This window comes from Brassica napus, chromosome C7 (assembly GCF_020379485.1).
Source record: "Brassica napus cultivar Da-Ae chromosome C7, Da-Ae, whole genome shotgun sequence".
Lineage (NCBI taxonomy): Eukaryota > Viridiplantae > Streptophyta > Magnoliopsida > Brassicales > Brassicaceae > Brassica > Brassica napus.
This window is the reverse complement of record NC_063450.1, coordinates 7,020,767-7,039,530: the sequence shown is the minus strand read 5'-3', so window position 1 is coordinate 7,039,530 and position 18,764 is coordinate 7,020,767. Positions and strand designations below refer to the sequence as shown.

The window sequence follows — 18,764 nt, the reverse complement described above, 5'->3', positions numbered from 1 at the left end:
TAAACGTAAAATCATTATTTTCTTATATATCTACAATTTTTTTAAATATTGTTTAATTTTAATTTTGGTAATTATGCAACTTTTACAAATTTATTTAACATATTTAATTAAAATAAATAGATAGAAAAATCTATCTAAGATTATAATTTCAATTATATAAATGCATATTCTTAAATATAATTTTTATGTTTAATTAAATCAAATTTATATTAAAATATTGATACGAAAAAGAAAATTTAAAATATTAATAAAATTTTATTTTAAAATATATTTTATATTTATCTGTTAAAAAATATTTTAAATTTTTTTGCTGCACTTGGTGCTCGAAGACGGCTAGTTATTTAAATAAATAAAGATTAAAAAAATAAAATAAATAAATTCTAATTAAACTCAAATTAAATTTTTTTGAATTTTTTTTTACAAAATTTCTTTTTGAAAATCAAAAATTATTTTTGAAACTATTTTTTCAATTTTTTTTAATTTTTTAATATTTATTTATAAACATTTATAACCTTAAGGTTAACTAATTTAGACTTAGCGTTTAGAGTTGAGGGGTGGGGTATGATTTTTGAAATGTGAAATTTAGGATTCTAATAAATATATAACTAATAATTTTTTTTAAAATAGTTTCAAACATAATTTTGATTTTCAAAAAGAAATTTTGGAAAAAAAATAAATTCGAAAAAAATTCAAAAAAGAAAGATTATAATTTTTTTGAAAAAGTATAATTTGAAAACATAAATTTTTTTTATTTATTTAAATAATTATTTATTATATATATAGAGAACAAAGATGTAAGAGTCTTTTGCTACTTAATAAAGAATGTATTTTTGAAAATATCTCTTGGTAAAGATGAATAATGGTAGCATGAAAATGCTAAACAAAAAATTTCCCCTTTTACTTTTCATTAAAAATAAAGGTAAATTGATTAGTGTAAACATGAAAGTGGTATTATGAATGTAATATTTTTTTAGCAAGTTCCATTTTTTTATTGAGTATAAAAGCATTCTCAGTTAACGTCTATTTTCGAAAGTAATTCAAAATGAATTATGTTCAAAAATATTTCTTTAAAAAGGAAAAAATATTCATTTATAAAAAATATTATTTTCTATTTATTAGAACAAAATTTATCTTTATTTTTAACTTTCTTAGAAAATGAAATCAAATAAATCTTCATAATGTGCTTTTTTTTTAAATAAGAATAATGCAAATTCAAAACGCAAATGGATAGTTTAGAACTAACGTTATAAAAGTTAACAATTCAGTTTTGCAAAATTTTAGTTTTAATTTAAATATTTCAAAAATAAATAAAAATGGAGTAAAGAAAAAGAAAGTTCTTGGCCCGTAGAACTCATCTCTCTCACTCGTGCTTTAAATGCAAAGTAGCGCGACGTCGCATCTTCTCTCTCTTAACTCTTAAGAACTAAGCAAAGATCCCATCTTTCTCCTATTTAAGCTTCTCTCCGAGCTCTGCTTTTACCAGAAAACATGGCATCTTATTACAGATTCCAATCTGGGTTTTGTCCTCTCTCGCCTTGTCCCTCTCTTCTTGTTCGAAACTTCGTCGAACGGATCAAAGACGCTTGTCATTTCCTCGTCTCCGCTGTTCTTGGCACCATCATATCCGCCGTCTTGACCTTCTTCTTCTCCCTAGGTTCGCCTCTCGTTCTTAGTCTCTGTTCTTGAGATTTAGTCAATAGTTCTTGATCGCTCTGTTCTTGTTTGCTTGTCTCTAACTTACACATGTAATAGACTTTTCTTATTTTTTCATTTAATATTATTTAATTATTCAAAATCTGCGCCTTGGAGCTAAGAAAGTTGTTTCCTTTTTTGATGTTCAGTGGGCACATTGTTAGGGGCACTTACAGGAGCTTTGATAGGCCAAGAAACAGAGAGCGGGTTCATCAGAGGAGCAGCCATTGGAGCCATCACAGGAGCTGTGTTCTCCATAGAGGTCTTTGAATCATCGCTCGATCTTTGGAAATCTGATGAGTCTTGTTTCGGATGCCTTCTCTACTTGGTGAGCAGAGCAACACTTGAACTCTGTTTCGAAATAAGAATTTGAATGAAACTTGAAGTGATTTTAGTGTTTCTCTTTTTTTTTTTTTGTAGATTGATGTTATTGTTAGTCTTCTAAGCGGGAGACTCGTAAGGGAGCGCATAGGTCCTGCAATGCTAAGTGCAGTGCAAAGTCAAGTATGTTTTTTTTTGCATACAAAACTTTCAGAATTGCTCTTCTTATGATCTCAAATTTGTATGTTTCTTTTGGTATCAGATGGGAGCTTTGGATGCACCATATGACGATCTCTCGAGCCTATTCGAGACAGGAGGCGCAAAGGGTTTAACAGGAGACCTTGTTGAGAAGATCCCAAAGTTGACAATCACTGACAACAATAACACAGATGCCTCTGAGAACAGAGACTCCTGTTCTGTTTGTCTTCAGGTTCTGCTTCGTTTTATAGCTTAATACATCCAATTACTGATATAATTGATACCTTTTTTTTTTGTGGTTTCTCAATTCTCCTTATTTGATGTTGCAGGATTTCCAGCTCGGTGAAACAGTAAGAAGCTTGCCTCATTGTCATCACATGTTCCACTTACCTTGCATAGACAAATGGCTCCTCAGGCACGGTTCTTGTCCTATGTGTAGACATGACCTTTAAGGTAAACCGTGCAGCTCAGATACGTCTACACACAGCTCCTTACCTCTCAAGAATCTGGTCTTCCTTTCAACTTTCATGTAAATTACACTTATTTTTTTTGTTGCTTTGACAATTAATTACCTTTTACACCCTATCTGAGTTTAGTATAGGTATCTTCTTAATGTTATGTTTAGTCAGCAGATGTATATAATAAACACACAAAAAAAAGAGTTTTCTAGTTTCTCTGTGTCAAGGCTTATGTTAGTGTTCCATTCAAGCTAGAAACTATATGGTTGGTAATATTTTTCTTATGAGGTTGTGAGACCATTATTGAAACAAGCCAGGGGACCATATCCAGTGAAACAATGGTAATAGATTCTTGTCTATTGTACCCAAACTTAATATAGGTACTTCATTTTTTTTTTTTTTTTTTTTTTGACGTCAAAAGATCATTCTATTACTCAAATTTGAGGTGGTCTGGGTAACCAAACCGGAATAGAACAACCAGTAAAAAGTAACTCCCTATGGAAGGATCTTACAGTCTTAGCTAAAAAATCTGAAATCTGATTGCGCGTCCGTGGAACATGAATGATGCTGAAGTCCGGGAAGCATATCTTTAATGTCTCTATTCTCTCCAATTCTGTCGCAAAGCTTGGCCAATCTTGAGGGTCCTTTATCATTGCAATCAGGTCCTTGCAGTCTGTCCCAAAGCTCTGGCATGTTGAATGTTGATGCATATTTTACTTCATATTTAAAGCACTCTTTATTGTGTTTTGATATTTACCTAATCATATTTAAGATCACTATTTTATGTGTATGTGTGTGTGTGTGAAGTAACAAAAACACTATGTAACGGTTTTGAGTCCTTATCAAGCACCAGATTGCAATACCAAATCGTAATTAATATGACATCAACTAACATTATGTCCTCTAATCCTTCTCTCTCACGGCTTCTCATTCAACAAATAGTAACTGATAAACACGGTTTGAGCGGTGACTACATTCTTCTAAATTTTTTATAATGTGAAGATTTAATATCATGGTCGGAACACTAAATCACAAAAGTTGACAAACCAGAAAAAAAGTATTGTAGTCTCAGTCTCCGATAAACACGAGATTCGTAACAGACAAAAGTTTACTCAATTTTTATTTTAAGTTCACCTAACATGTGGCTAGTAGTAGGTTACAGTATAATGTTATAAAAAAAAACTAAAAAGAAGTGGGATCATAGAGACGTTCTTTTAACAAATAGCCAACGCCAGATATTTATCCGGAATGTCCGTGATTAGTGCGGCAACTTATTTTAAAATTCCGGCGTTAAAAGAATCAAACGTGCTGGAAAAGTTAAATATATGATTACATCTGTTGAGATAAGAGAAAACATTCGTATAAACGAGACATTAACTAAACTGTTGACCAAACATAAAAACAGAACAGGAGAAGAAAAGAGAGTATGCTGAGCTTCTTTCTTCGCACCATTGTTCTTCTTCTCTTCCTCTCTTTAAACTTGTTCGGCACTTTTGCTTCTCTTACACCTAACCTGTGTCCTCTGGACCAAAGATATGCACTAATTGACCTCAAGACGGAGTTCAAGATCCGCAAGCCTGATGAGTTTCTTGATTATGATGGTAACTCCATGAACGTCACTTCTTACCCCAAGACAGAATCATGGGCAAACAGCAGCAGTGACTGTTGTAACTGGGAAGGTGTCACGTGCGATACCAAGTCAGGCAAAGTGATCGGTCTAGACCTTAGTTGCAGCTCTCTTCATGGTCGGCTAGAACCCAACTCTAGTCTTTTCCGACTGCAACATCTGAAAAGTCTGAACCTTGCTTACAACAACTTCACTCTTTCACCAATCCCAGATAAGTTCAATAAACTCATTTGGTTAGAAACATTCAATCTCTCTGAGTCTTCACTCAAAGGTCATGTTCCTATAGAACTTCTTCAACTAACCAACTTGGTGTCTCTTGATCTTTCTTCTTCTTCCTCTGCTTCTAATTCCTACTTCGCACCTCCTCCAACTTTGCTCTTGTCCATTGAGAACCCACCATTGTTTCTCCCTCTACTTGCTAGAAACCTGAGAAACCTTAGAGCATTGGATATGAGCTCTGTAAACATTTCTTCAGAAATCCCCCAAGAGTTTTCATACATGTCGTCTCTAAGATCTCTACATCTTAAAAACTGTTACCTGATTGGAGAGTTTCCAAGCAGTGTTTTCATGATACCAAACTTACAGTCCATTAAACTAGACCACAATCCAGAACTGAGAGGGGAGCTTCCTGTGTTTTCTATAAACAACTCTATGCAAGTCTTGAGCCTTTTGGAAACATCCTTTTCAGGTACCATACCTGATTCCTTTGGCAACCTCAAAGATTTAGTTTCTTTGACACTTTCAGAATCCAGCTTCTCTGGGAGGATCCCATCTTCACTTGGAGAGCTTTCTAACCTCTCAAGTCTTGTTCTTTTTTCAAATGGTTTCACTGGTGAAGTACCATCTTCCATTGTTAATCTAAAACAGTTGACCATCTTCAGCGTTGGGTATAATAAGCTTAGGGGAAACTTTCTATCCGGACTTCTCAACTTGACCAAACTACGTGGTATCGATCTCGGTTCCAATGAGTTTACAGGTTTTTTCCCAACTAACATTGGCCAACTCTCCAAACTGGAAGCCATTTTCGCCGGTAGTAACTTCTTTACAGGATCAGTTCCTGCATCCCTTTTCCAAATCACTTCACTGACCCACATCTATTTGGAGGATAACCAGTTCAGTGATATCCTTGGATTAGAGAATATATCCATGTTACCTAATTTACAGTATCTCTTCCTTCACTCGAAGAGTTTCAGAATCAGTAGTCCAGTTGACTTTAACGTCTTCTCTTCCCTAAAACAGCTAGTAGGACTAGCTCTCTCAGGCATCCTTCTTTCAACAGCAAACATCACTTCTGTTTCAGACTTTTCATCGCAGTTTCGATATGTGTACTTGTCAGGCTGCAACATCACTGAGTTCCCTGAGTTCATAAGAGACCAAAGAAATCTGGATTCTCTAGACCTTTCCAACAACAATATCAAAGGTCAATTACCAGACTGGTTATGGAGACTAGAAGAGTTGCAAGTTGTGAAACTTTCTAACAACTCCTTAAGTGGTTTTGATGGATCCCTGAAAGCTGTAACTGGAAGTCAGATTAATGTGCTAGATCTAAGCTCAAACGCTTTCCAAGGACCACTCTTCATCCCATCCACGTCTATAACCTACTTGTTTGTCTCTAACAACAACTTCACTGGAGAGGTGCCTCAGTTGATTTGTGGACTAACTTCTCCTACCATCATAGATCTATCAAACAACAACTTCCACGGCTACATTCCTCGGTGTTTAGGGAAGTACATGAGTTCTCTTACGGATCTAAATCTTCATAACAATAGCTTCAAAGGAAGTCTTCCGGATATGTTTATGCACGCCAGCAAGTTAAGGTCCATTGACGTCAGCCACAACAGATTGGAGGGAAAACTTCCTCCATCTCTTACCGGTTGTTCTGCTCTGGAAGTTCTAAACGTGGAGGGAAACAAAATCAGTGACACATTTCCATTCCAGTTGAATTCATTGCAGAAGCTACAAGTTCTTGTCCTCCGGTCAAACAAGTTTCACGGCAAGTTACATCAGTACAGTGGGGCTTGGTTCGGATTTCCTGAGCTGAAAATCATTGATGTATCACATAACGACTTCCACGGCACGTTGCCATCTGATTACTTCCTCAACTGGACTGCAATATCTTCCAAGAAAGATAATACACAGCTGCACTACATTGGGGACTTTCATGACTACGGCTACTACACTTCGGTGGTGTTGATGAATAAAGGAGTATCAATGGCACTGGAGCGTATCCTCACAATCTACACAGCCATTGATTTCTCTGGAAACAGGATCCATGGAGAAGTACCTGAATCTGTTGGTCTGTTGAAGGAGCTACATGTACTCAACTTGTCAAGAAATGCTTTCTCGGGACACATCCCATCGTCTTTGGCGAACCTCACCGCGCTGGAATCACTGGATCTATCGCAAAACAAGCTTTCTGGTGAGATCCCTCCAAAGCTCGGGGACCTTTCTTCCCTAGGGTGGATAAACGTTTCACATAATCAGCTTGTGGGTTCAATACCACAAGGTACACAGTTTCAACGACAAAACTGCTCTGCCTACGAGGGAAACCCTGGACTTTACGGTCCTTCTCTTAAGGATATTTGTGGAGTCATCCATGCGCCAACATCTCTGCCGGTTTCAGAAGAAGAAGATGAGGAGGAGGAAGGTTTGAGTTGGATAGCAGCAGGGATAGGCTTTGCACCTGGAATTGTATTTGGATTGACGATAGGATACATAGTGGCTCGTTTACTCATAGATCTCACTCCCCTAAGCATTGATGTTCTGTTCCATAAAGTTATTGTATCCAGTATCATGTATTGTTTTTGATACATAAACTGAAACTAATGCTTGAGTGTTTCATCAAGCAGTCACTTCCTCCAGGTTTTTATTCTTATCTCTCTCTCTCTCTTCTCTCTCTCTTTCTCTCTCTCGCATCTCACGTTTGTAAATTGAATGGGAGTATTTTGTATATCTTAAAAGTCTAAACATCTGTGTCTTTCAGTTGTTTATTTGCTTGTAGGAAGCATGTATGAGTAACATGCTTGAAGAGAGGAGGATGAAGAGATACGACGATCTAGGTTAAAAAAAATTAATGGCAAAACTTTTGTAATTTTAAAAATAAAATAAAGGTATTACCGACTTTTAGCACTTTTGGATGAGTTTGCTGTAGTTGGAAGCGTTCAAACATCTCATCCAGAAATCCCGAAAAATCTGGATGAGTTTTCAAAATTAATCTGGATGCCGCGTCCAACTTAACCTCCTATTTCGCGCCAAACGAACATCGATCCGCGTCTGCGTCTGGATGCCGCGTCCAGTTTACGAAACGAACAGGGCTTGCGAGAACAAACTATCAAGTTTTATATAAAACAGAATAAACAGTATACATCCAAATGAATTACCATAACAAGAACCTTATCAAGGCTTCTTAATCAGAGGAAAAGTGCTTGGCTCCACCACCATCAAAGCCAAACTGTTCAGACAACTTAAGGGAGCATTTAGATCGAATGTCTTTGAGACACTATACAAGAGATCATACAATATCAGTTTCAGTAAAGCATTATGTTACAACCAAAATATTTCCCAAAAGAAACAGAACAAGAGCCAAAAGTTCCAAGTTCCCTCGAGAAATTATCATTAGTATAAAAGAACCCTAAACAACAGAGAAGATTCTCATGCATTACTACTCACCATCCAAGTTCGAAACTCTAAACCGTTGAACTTCAAATAAACAAATTACTAAGACATAGACCCTTAACGATTAGTAATACAAGCGTGTGAAATGAATCTTTACAAACCTAGATTCTGTTCAACGCTTGTCCTACGAGCGACATTGATTCGAGATCTTTCAACTTTATATGGTCATCAGCCAAGATGAGAATACAAAGCCAAGTATAATCTCCATACAAAGCTTTTTATGAATTAATCTCCATACTGATTCTTATTTTGTCCTGATCAGATGGGAGGTTTCGATGCACCCTATGATGACCTCTCGAGCCTATTCGAGACGGGAGGCTCAAAAGGATTAACATGAGACCTCGTTGATAAGATCCCAAAGCTGACCATCACTTGCAGTCTGTTCGTTCAGCAGTGTTGTATACTGCCTCGTCAAATGTTAAATGCTTAATGATCCGCTCAGACTCCCTCTCTCTCGTGAAGCTTTTGCGAGAACGAGGCTCTACACCGGCTTTGTTTGGTATCGTCTTTGATGTTTATCACTTTAGTGCTTCTTTTGAGTCTGTTTCTTTTTCATATGTACCTCGGTTATGTAATGTGGAAGCTGATGCCGTGGCAAAATCAGCTTTAACATTGCTAAACAGTCTCTCCGATCATGGAGAATAGACTTTTGTTAAGGTTTATGAATGAATGAAGTATGTTTGATCAAAAAAAAAATTGATACTTCATTTTAGACTAAATGTGTTGATTTTGCAGGACTTCCAGCTTGGTGAAATAGTAAGAAGCTTGCCTCAATGTGATCACATGTTCCACTTACCTTGTATCGACAATTGGCTCCTCAGGCACGGTTCTTGTCCAATGTGTAGACGTGCCCTATAATTCTCAGATACGTACATACAGCTCCTAGCTCAGAACCGTGTAACTTTCATGTAAATTACAGTTCTTTTTTTGTTTGTTTTGTAAAAGCAGTAATATCTTTATATTTTATAATATAAACAAGAAGCTCATGATGACTTTCTTTCTCTTTACAAAAATCCAACGGTCCCTTATATAGTCGTCTGTAGGTCGGTCTTGATCAGCCAATAGGATCAAACTCTTCTATATTCAGAAATATGGAAGGATTCCCTTATCGGAATATTTTCATTTCTCTGAGGAATGGGACTGTCCCTGGAACCGGACCCGGAATGTTTCCCAGCGGAGACCCGGGGCGTCTCCTAGCGGGGACCCGGAGGCCGGTGTCCTACCTTGGAGGAATTCAATACATGAGTATTTTTCCCCAACAGTTTCCCCCTTATTTCTCGATTTCGTCATCGAACTCAGGGAATAACCTCGCATCCCCACAACAGAAGATGTTATGAGTGACCTGCAGGAGGTTACCATCCAGTACAAAAACTGTCCCGACCCCATTGAAAGCGCAGCTAGACGACAGAGAATCCTCCAGAGGGATGCTAGAGGAGATATGGAGGAAGCAGCTGCTAACATCATTACAGCTACAACGGCGGCTAGAACAGCTATGCTCCCTCCTGCAGTTCATCCTTCAGAAACCCCGATCATTCTGGGAACCTCTCAAGAGGCAGGACCGTCCACACAAGCTAAAAGAAGGGGACAACCACCACTTAAAAAGAAACCGTCTCCAGCAGCTCGTAAGCAAACTGGTGTCAACTCCAGGAAAATGAACTTCGCGTTAGCGCACGCCTCCCCTGGGAGAACCACAGAGCCATCTACAAGAATCCCCTCAACCCAAAGCAGAGGGAGTGGAGAAGGGAAGTCACTGATAGACCATGGATTTGACCCACTTTTACCCATGGTTTATAAGTCTTTTAATTACTAATTATTATATTATAGAGTCTATTTAGAGTATTTATAGGATCATGAGTGATTTGGAGGAAAGTGATGATTTTGGAGCATTTTGGAGATATTTGGAGATATTTGGAGTAAACACCCGAGATGACCATCTAGCTCGACCATCGGTCGATATTGAAGAGAAATAATCGATCGATGTTCACATCTTGACATCGATCGACGAAGCGCGCAGAAAGCCCGTTTGGTCACAGCCGACTTAGAGCCCAAGTCTTCGCCAATTTACAAGATTACCCTGGCGAGTTTTAACCTAATTATATAAGCTTTGCCAACATGTTAGAGGCAAAGAGTGCTTTCTTGTTTTACTATTTTTCACAGCAAAGGTTTTCTAAGATTTTAGTAGATTGGAGAGAAGATCCAAAGTTATTTTGTGATTGGAATTCCATTGATATCTATTTACTATTCTAATGCAGTTTTCATACCTATTTGCTGTTATGAAGTGCTTGGCCATGTCTGAGTAGTTCTCTTGTTAGATTTTAGGGTTTAAATAGGTTATGAGGGATTATCCCCAACTAGAGATTGCTAAGTTGTGATATTAATCATTAGGATTGTCATTAATGCATGATTCTAGATTAGCTACCTAGAACTTTCCGTAGGATTGTTAGATATAAGCGATAGCTTTCATCTCATCCTGAAACCATTCTAACTAAGCTAATATTATTGCTAAGAGTAAGGCGAGAGCTGATCTAGTGAGCTTAGTGAGCACATTCAACCCGCGCATTAACGCTTGACCAACAGCGTCGATCGATATTCAAATAGAATAATCGGTCAACGTTTCGAATAGTACATCGATCGATATTCATATAAAATCATCTGGTCAATAGACGAACCTAGAAAGCGAGAGCCTAGTGGTTCGTTTATAAGTGTTGAGCTCTACAATATCATGCATGCAACTTGTTAGACATCTATAGGATTATAATTCCAAATTTCCTGAATAAAAACCCTAAGTCTAGCTATTTTCTTTTAAGCACCAAAACCTCAATTAATCAATCGAGCAATTACTGCAAGTACTTGCTCAAACAACTGCAGCTTTACATTTAAACAATTAAACCATCTAGCTTAACAAGTCTGATTAGATTTATTAGGTTCTCTAGCTCATTGTGGATTCGATCCATAAGTACTACAATTGAACCTCTTATATGAGAGAGTAAAATCACTCTTTAGGGTAATTTGAGTGATATCAGTCACAAATTTCCAGGTTTCTGCCAAGAGGTCTTAAGAGAGGTAGCGCTGGTGCTTGAGGAGGGGGAGGGGGGGGGGGGGGTGTTGTGGATACGAGGGCGGGTGTTGTGGATACGACAAGCTTGGTTTTGGATTGGAGATAAATTCTGTGTTTGAGTTTTTTCCCTCCAGCGCATTTGGTTTCCTCAGTGAAAGTCATCCCTTCTGTTGGATGTGTACTGCTGAGCTGGTTGGTCTATAGAGTAAGATGGGACAATCTTGTTCTTCAGAGGTTTGGTCTGGTGCGATGGATAGGAGACACAATCACCAAAAGGTCTGCCATGACGGTCCAGTCTCTGGTGGAAAGCTGTGTGTCGGCCTTCTTCCTTCTCCGGGGATTTGGTTGCGTTTGAGTGGGACTTGGTGAAGCTACTCCTCGGGTTGTAGAGGCGGTTCACTGTTGCAGAGTCAGCCCTCTTTGATTCAGTAGATTTAGGGGCTGGTAGAGAACTTCTGCTTGAGTCTTGACAGTCGCGCGAGGAGTGAGTCAGGGAGTTGCAGATGGAGCAGATATTCTCCAGTTCCTCATATTCAAAGGTGACAAGCGCTTCTTCACCCTCAGAGAAACCTAATTTATGTATCTACTGGTTTTTTATTTTCTCGGGACTTTTAGAAGAAAATTTGATTTCTAACAGCCTTATATTTAAAGTATCTTGTATCATCTTCCATTTATTTTAAAATAATTTTACATAGTACTTAGGACCGGACCTGAATAGAAGCCTATCAAGCATGTGCCTGGGGCCTGACGAAAATATATATGTTTTGGGGCCAATAATAAATAAAAAGAGCATGTAGCTCTACTAGCTTGGTTTTGGATTGGAGATAAATTCTGTGTTTGAGTTTTTTCCCTCCAGCGCATTTGGTTTCCTCAGTGAAAGTCATCCCTTCTGTTGGATGTGTACTGCTGAGCTGGTTGGTCTATAGAGTAAGATGAGACAATCTTGTTCTTCAGAGGTTTGGTCTGGTGCGATGGATAGGAGACACAATCACCAAAAGGTCTGCCATGACGGTCCAGTCTCTGGTGGAAAGCTGTGTGTCGGCCTTCTTCCTTCTCCGGGGATTTGGTTGCGTTTGAGTGGGACTTGGTGAAGCTACTCCTCGGGTTGTAGGGGCGGTTCACTGTTGCAGAGTCAGCCCTCTTTGGTTCAGTAGATTTAGGGGCTGGTAGAGAACTTCTGCTTGAGTCTTGACAGTCGCGCGAGGAGTGAGTCAGGGAGTTGCAATGGAGCAGATATTCTCCAGTTTCTCATATTCAAAGGTGACAAGCGCTTCTTCACCCTCAGAGAAACCTAATTTATGTATCTACTGGTTTTTTATTTTCTTGGGACTTTTAGAAGAAAATTTGATTTCTAACAGCCTTATATTTAAAGTATCTTGTATCATCTTCCATTTACTTTAAAATGATTTTACATAGTACTTAGGACCGGACCTGAATAGAAGCCTATCAAGCATGTGCTTGGGGCCTGACGAAAATATATATGTTTTGGGGCCAATAATAAACAAAAAGAGCATGTAGCTCTACTAGTAACGTTGTTCTAAATGTGAAATTGGATTTGGGTTCAAATCTCTCCAGGTACAATATTTAATATTTTCACTGTTTTTTTTAAAACGAAAGGGCTAAAAATATTTTCTTGCTTGTGGGCCAATATTTTTCAGGCCCGGCCGTGATAGTACTTGATGAAAAAAAAGATAATATTGGAGGTGATTGGTTGGACCGTAGGAGATGACTTTAGCTTTAATTTTTATCTACAGCCTTAAAAACCACCAATCATGTTTTATATTAGTTTTTAAAGCTACAAAAAAAAAATAAAGCTACAAAAAAAAAAATAAAGCTACAACAAAAAAAAATAAAAAATTGGCTGTAAAAGTTTTATTTTCTAAAGCTCCATCTTTTTAGTTGTAAAAAATTTTAAAGTCACATATCTTAAAACTAAATAAAAAAAAATTTGACTGTCTAAATTTTAAAGTAATTTTTTTTACGGCTCCGGCCCAACCAATCACCCGGTTCTCGTTTTTCTATTCTCGATTTTCTCTTCACATTTTATGGCACTTTACTTATTTATTTTCTTAACCAAAGTAAATTGGAAAGGGAAAAATAAAATAAATTAATAAACAAAACAACATAGGAAAAGGTGCACATGAGAGGAGAGGTCGTTTCTTGTCTATATGATAAACGTGAAACACAAAAAAACCTAGTTTCAGCTTACAGAGGCCCCAAGTGATTTACCTCTTCCTCGGAAGATGACAATTATAATGTCCGATCTTCTACGGATATTGTAGAGGAAATACTCTCTAGGGTTCCAGCCATGTCTCTGAAACGATTACGATCTACTTGCAAACGTTGGAATGCTTTATTCAAAGACAGCAGATTCACCGATAAGCACTTCCTTAAAGCTGGAAAGCAGTCCTTGGTTCTCACGTTGAAGGTATCTGGTGTTATGTTAGCGAGCTTCAGTCTCAACGTTGATGATCCTTCTATAGAGATTAAGGTTCAACTTAGCCTAAAGGATTCCCATTCTGGTTCCGTATGCCTACTCGATATTTTTCACTGCAACGGTTTGTTGTTATGCACCACCACCAGGAACAATAGAATAGTGGTTTGTAATCCATGGTTGGAGAAACCAGATGGATCCAAATCAAACCTGATTACGTGGGTCGGTCTACGTTTGCGTTAGGTCACGATAACAACAATTGTTGTGATAGCTACTAAATTTTAAGGTGTTATCAACCATACGACCACGACAAATTTAATGTGTTTGAAATTTATGAGTTAAGGTCTGGTTCATGGAGGGTTCTTGATGTTGACACTCTAGACTGGTTCCTTAAACCAAGGGGTGTGTCTTTGAAAGGAAATGCTTACTGGCTTGCTTCTCAAAAATACAAGACTAAAACTTCTTACAAAGTTTTGATTTTACGAGAGAGCGGTTTAGAGGTCTATGTCTTCCTACATTTCAGAGTGGTGGTTTTATGTCAGTGTTAGTTGTTAGAGAAGAACAACTCTCGGTGTTACATGAAAGCTATATTAATAGATCAAAGATTGAGATATGGGTGACCAATAAAATTTCATTTGAATTCTCAGTGTTGGCTTTAAATGTTACACACAATCGGCTAGAAACACTCTTGTTAGCAAAACCAACAAAACTCTTAAGCCGTCGATCATGTGCTATGATCACAGGTGGACATGTTGATGTATTGATCAACTCAGCAGATAGATAACTCAACTACAAATCGGATAACCTATCTTCTTCAATACCAAAATCCTCCAAAACAATTCTTTTAAATGATTTTAAAATCATCTAAGGTATAACTTGATTCCAATAACAGTAGCTTACTCCCTTTGTCATCAGTCGCAAAATCCCATCCCATAGTTGCACCAAATTCCCAAACACCACATGTTGTATAGATATACATCATAGAACAAGAAATTGTGAAAATCACAAGACAAACTATGAAGAAATCATGGATTGAAGAAGAAGAAAAGTTAGAAACGATTTTTTTTTGACAAGGTAAATCGAGTTTCCGATGTTTTAGGAAGTTGGAATATTTTGAGAATATTTTCTTAACAGAAATTTTCATAATTTTCACCAAAATCCGATTTTTCTTATCCGTAGAAGGCGTTTTCTACAAGCGTAGAACCAATAAAAAAAATCGCAACCAAATTCTACTTTATTTAGCCGTTTGAGTAGTTTCTAGAATTTGAGTTCCTACAATTATAGAATACCTAACAAAAGTAGAACCCTCATTCAAAGAAAAAGTAGCTAACTTTACAAATAGCAGAGTTCGCATTCCAGTAGATTGTCTGTTCTAAAAATAGTAGATGTTCTTGTTTAATCTGGAAGTCAATTTCTACTATCTCATTTTCCGTAGAAGTCGAAATCTACTTTTAGTATAACGTATTTTAAAATTTTAATTTATCAACTCAAAAAAAATATCAGTTTGTGTATATGAGTGTTTTATCAATTGTTTATGTATTTTATAAAAATTTTAATTCATAAATCTATTTATTTCATTATGTTTAAGATATGGAAAGGGTAAAAATGACAAAAAATGGACAAAATAGTTTTATACCTGATACCACACAAATTACCCTAAGAAGTAAATTACTCTCTCAAATAAGAGGTTCAGTTGCAGTACTTAGGGATCGAATCCACAAGGAGGTAGAGAACCTATTAAATCTACTCAGGTTATTAATTCTAATTGTTTGTTGTTTTATGATTTTAAATTAAATAGTAATCCTAATTGAGCAAGGCTATTGCTCGACTAACAAGATGATTGAGGGTGTAACTTTATTGGAAGATATTAGATGCAGGGTTTCTATTCAGGTGTTGGAGATTATAATCCTATAGATGCCTAACAGTTGCATGCATGATATATTAGAGCTCAACTCCTTAATCACAGTGATCAGCGATGGCAATGTTTCACTAGTTTACTAACTAGATCTTGGATCTCAACTGTCGCCTTTTGATCACAAGAAAGTGTCGATCGATGATCCTATAGGGATATCGATCGATACACCTTTCGCAATATCGATCGATTGTCAGATGACGATATCGATTGATAGCTTCTAGTTAAGCCCTAGGCGCAGGTTGATAATGCTCACTAGTCTCCTAGATCAACGGTTAGCTCTCTCTAGCAGTCCTAGCATGACAAATTAGATTCAGGACAGGATGATCAAGGATGCTTGACACATGCAAATTCCTAGGTTCAATATTCTAGTTAGCAAGGCTAGAACAAACATTAAGAACAATCAATCAATGAATATCACAACTAAGCAATTCTATAGTTGGGGCTAATCCCTCTAACCTATTTAAACCCTGAATCTAACAAGTAAACTACTCAGACATAGCTAAGCAATTCATGACACAAAATATAGATAAAAACTGCATAGAATAGAACAAATTAATCGATTGAGTTCCAATCACAAATCTCTCAATGATCTTCTCTCCTAAAAATCTCTCTCTCTCTCTTGCTGAAAGTAAGAATACAATGATGGTAAAAGCTCTCATTGCCTCCTAACACTTAGGCAAGTATATAACTATTAGGTTAAAAACTCGTTAGAGGTAATTTTGTAGTTTGGTGAAGCCTTGGGTTTAAAGTCGGCTGAAACCAAGTCGCGCGTTCCGCGTCTCGACATCGATCGATGGTACATGATGTACATCGATCGATCATAATCTTCAATCGTCGAGGCTTCTCTTTTGTATCGATCGACGGCACTGGGTGTGCATCGATCGATTGCTTCTTCTGCATATCGACCTATAATGGTCATCTCGGATGAAATCTCTTTTAAGCTCCTAAATGCTCCATAATCATCACATTACTCCAAGATACTCCTGAACCTGAAAACATACCTAATATGATAGAATATATAATATATAGATAGTAAAACACTTATATACCATGGATGAAAATGGGTCAAATCAATGGTATATCAACTCCCTCAGACTTACCCTTTTGCTTGTCCTCAAGCAAAACAAACAGACAGTCTCTCTGAAAGAGGTTTGAAAACAGCAGGGACTCACAAATTTAAAACATAGAAATCATAACCTCTACAATATTGCAATCCACATCTAAAAAGTTCTAATCACAAAAGCACATTATGCAATATCCTAGCTTAGCAACCAAATTCAACTAGTCTACAACTCAGCAAATCCTGTCTGACATTCCCTTCTAGTAATCTCATTTCTTAGCATAAATATAAAAGTGCAGGCTTTACCTTGGAAGTATCGATCACATGATGCAAGGATTTTCAGACAAGTATCTGGAACTGCAGGTAATTAAAAGTTAGTTCCTCATTTCTCTCTCTCTAATTTCTCTCTTGAGTCAAAATCTGCTTTTATTGCAAGATTAGTGACCAAGATTGGACATGCTTCCATGAATCAAGACTTAATGGTGGTTGCCACCAAGCCCTGTTCATTTCTTTTTGACCTATATCCAAGAATTCTTTGTGAAGCGAGCCTTGAAGATTGCCGCCTCCAAGTCACGTTCGAATTCTTTTTATTGGAATCTTTATGAATCAAGCCTTAATGGTCTCAGCCACCAAGTCCTGTTCAGATTCCTATTAACTAAATCCTAAGTCCTATTTAAATAATAAATTTTGGAATTTTTTTTTTTTTAAACACTTACTACTCTAGGGTCGAAATAAAGAGATAAAAAGTGATAAATGAATCTACACAAGGCGTTACCTTCCAGAATTGTCTGAAGAATCCGATCCTGTGTATACCAAGCCCCAAGACAAGCAATTATGTCAGGTTTAGTGTTGGAGGTCAGCTTTGGTTCCTTCAAACAATCGAGGCAAGTGTGTATAGTTGACAGGTTGATCCACTTTAGCATCTTTAGTACTATCTGCAATCAGTAAATCTAGAATGATGCTAAAGAGTGCTTAGACATTCAAGTATAAATCAATAATAAGATCATAGTCTCTTTCTCGTAGCTAAGTATAACTTTATTAAAATCCTTTTAATAAGAATCAGGATAAATAATATCAGTAAACCTCCCCCAGACTTAAATTACACTGTCCCAGTGTAACACAGTCGGAGTTATGGTGGAAATAAATCAGAAGTACTCAATGTAACAAGTTAGGAAGATAAACCTGACCGGAGTGGGAATCGATCGATGTGCATCGGTATGCATCGATCATCGCAGGTGTCAGCATGTCGATCGATGTCGACGTCTCATCCGCGGTCGATATGGTGGTCATCATCCTACTTGGGTCTCGCAATAAATCTGAAAGAATAAAAATGAAAGTAAATACTAGTAACTAAGAAAACCAATTAAAATTACCTAATAGTGGGTTACCTCCCACTCAGCGCTTTGTTATAGTCATTTAGCTTGACTCTGGAGGTATTTGGCTAGTTGGTGGAAAGACAGCTACTTGTTGGGAAACAAGCATCCACCTCATCTCTGCACATCTGGACCAAGCTGCAATGAAACTTCTTGTGGCCTCATCGTTTCTGGTCCATCTCTCATCCATCTTCTGTATTGCATTTGAGATGTTCTGTAGCCTCTCCTGAAGAGTTTCAATGCTGAATTGATGCCATCCTATCTTGTCGTATGCGTATGCTGATAGCTCGTTCAGTTCCTCGTGCATTGACTCCATCTTGTTGTGTATCAGCTGCTCGTCGTCTGATGTAGACTTGGTATCGATCGATGCGACCATATGTCTATCGATCGTTGTTGGTGTAGTACTGTCGATCGATTTGGAGTGTGCTCTGTCGATCGATGCTGATATCTGGTGTTGAGATGCGAGTTGCCTTTGAATGGCTTTGACTTCCACCGAATCGAACGTCGAATGGAAAGTAGATGTCATCACACCGCTTTTCAAGTCGTTCCTCCATGGTGTCTATAGCAGTGTAAAGCTTTGATGTGATCTGATCAACTTCTGCTGTTGTGTAGGGAAGGTGTTCTGTAGGTTTCTTGCTGTCGAGCGATGTCCTCCAGAACCTATCGATCGATGTTGGACCTTCTTCCTGAAAATCATGTTGATCATTAAGCTTGCCAATATCCTTCTGGACTTTCATCATTTGTGTAGACAAGGTGTCCAAGTATCACATGATAGGTGAGGTGAAACGGTCGTGCATATCCTCATAAGATTGTAACCTATCTTCCATGGCTGCGAACTTGCTATCGATCGATGTGATGGTGCATATATCGATCGATGTGGCTGGCTGTGGATCCTTCTTGCGAATGGTGTCCAAATCTTGCTGTAGCAGATCAATTCTCGTGCTTAACCAGTC

The 18,764-nt window shown here is 37.5% G+C and overlaps 2 protein-coding genes and 1 pseudogene across 2 annotated transcripts; all 3 read left to right on the top strand.

Annotated features, from left to right (window-relative positions):
* Nucleotides 1-1,371: 1,371 nt before the first annotated feature.
* LOC106449884 (NEP1-interacting protein 2) lies at nt 1,372-2,880 on the top strand. The gene is made up of 5 exons (XM_048763656.1): nt 1,372-1,654; nt 1,842-2,020; nt 2,113-2,196; nt 2,276-2,443; nt 2,541-2,880. The coding sequence occupies exons 1-5, from the start codon at nt 1,489-1,491 to the stop codon at nt 2,661-2,663; spliced, it is 720 nt and encodes a 239-aa protein (XP_048619613.1). The 5' UTR covers nt 1,372-1,488; the 3' UTR covers nt 2,664-2,880.
* Nucleotides 2,881-3,060: 180 nt separating this feature from the next.
* On the top strand, nt 3,061-8,974 carry LOC106448578 (receptor-like protein 6). Its single transcript, XM_048763655.1, has one exon. The coding sequence runs from the start codon at nt 4,096-4,098 to the stop codon at nt 7,102-7,104; it is 3,009 nt and encodes a 1,002-aa protein (XP_048619612.1). The 5' UTR covers nt 3,061-4,095; the 3' UTR covers nt 7,105-8,974.
* A 4,298-nt stretch (nt 8,975-13,272) lies between these two features.
* Nucleotides 13,273-15,214, top strand: LOC125590380 (annotated as a pseudogene).
* Nucleotides 15,215-18,764: the final 3,550 nt, after the last annotated feature.

Excerpts from the sequence above, each read along its gene's own strand:
- LOC106449884 (XM_048763656.1), top strand. The coding sequence starts at position 1,489 with ATGGCATCTTATTACAGATTCCAATCTGGGTTTTGTCCTCTCTCGCCT. Across the intron at positions 1,655-1,841 it reads GACCTTCTTCTTCTCCCTAG|TGGGCACATTGTTAGGGGCA; the intron begins GTTCGCCTCTCG and ends TTTGATGTTCAG. Across the intron at positions 2,021-2,112 it reads TCGGATGCCTTCTCTACTTG|ATTGATGTTATTGTTAGTCT; the intron begins GTGAGCAGAGCA and ends TTTTTTTTGTAG.
- LOC106448578 (XM_048763655.1), top strand. The coding sequence starts at position 4,096 with ATGCTGAGCTTCTTTCTTCGCACCATTGTTCTTCTTCTCTTCCTCTCT.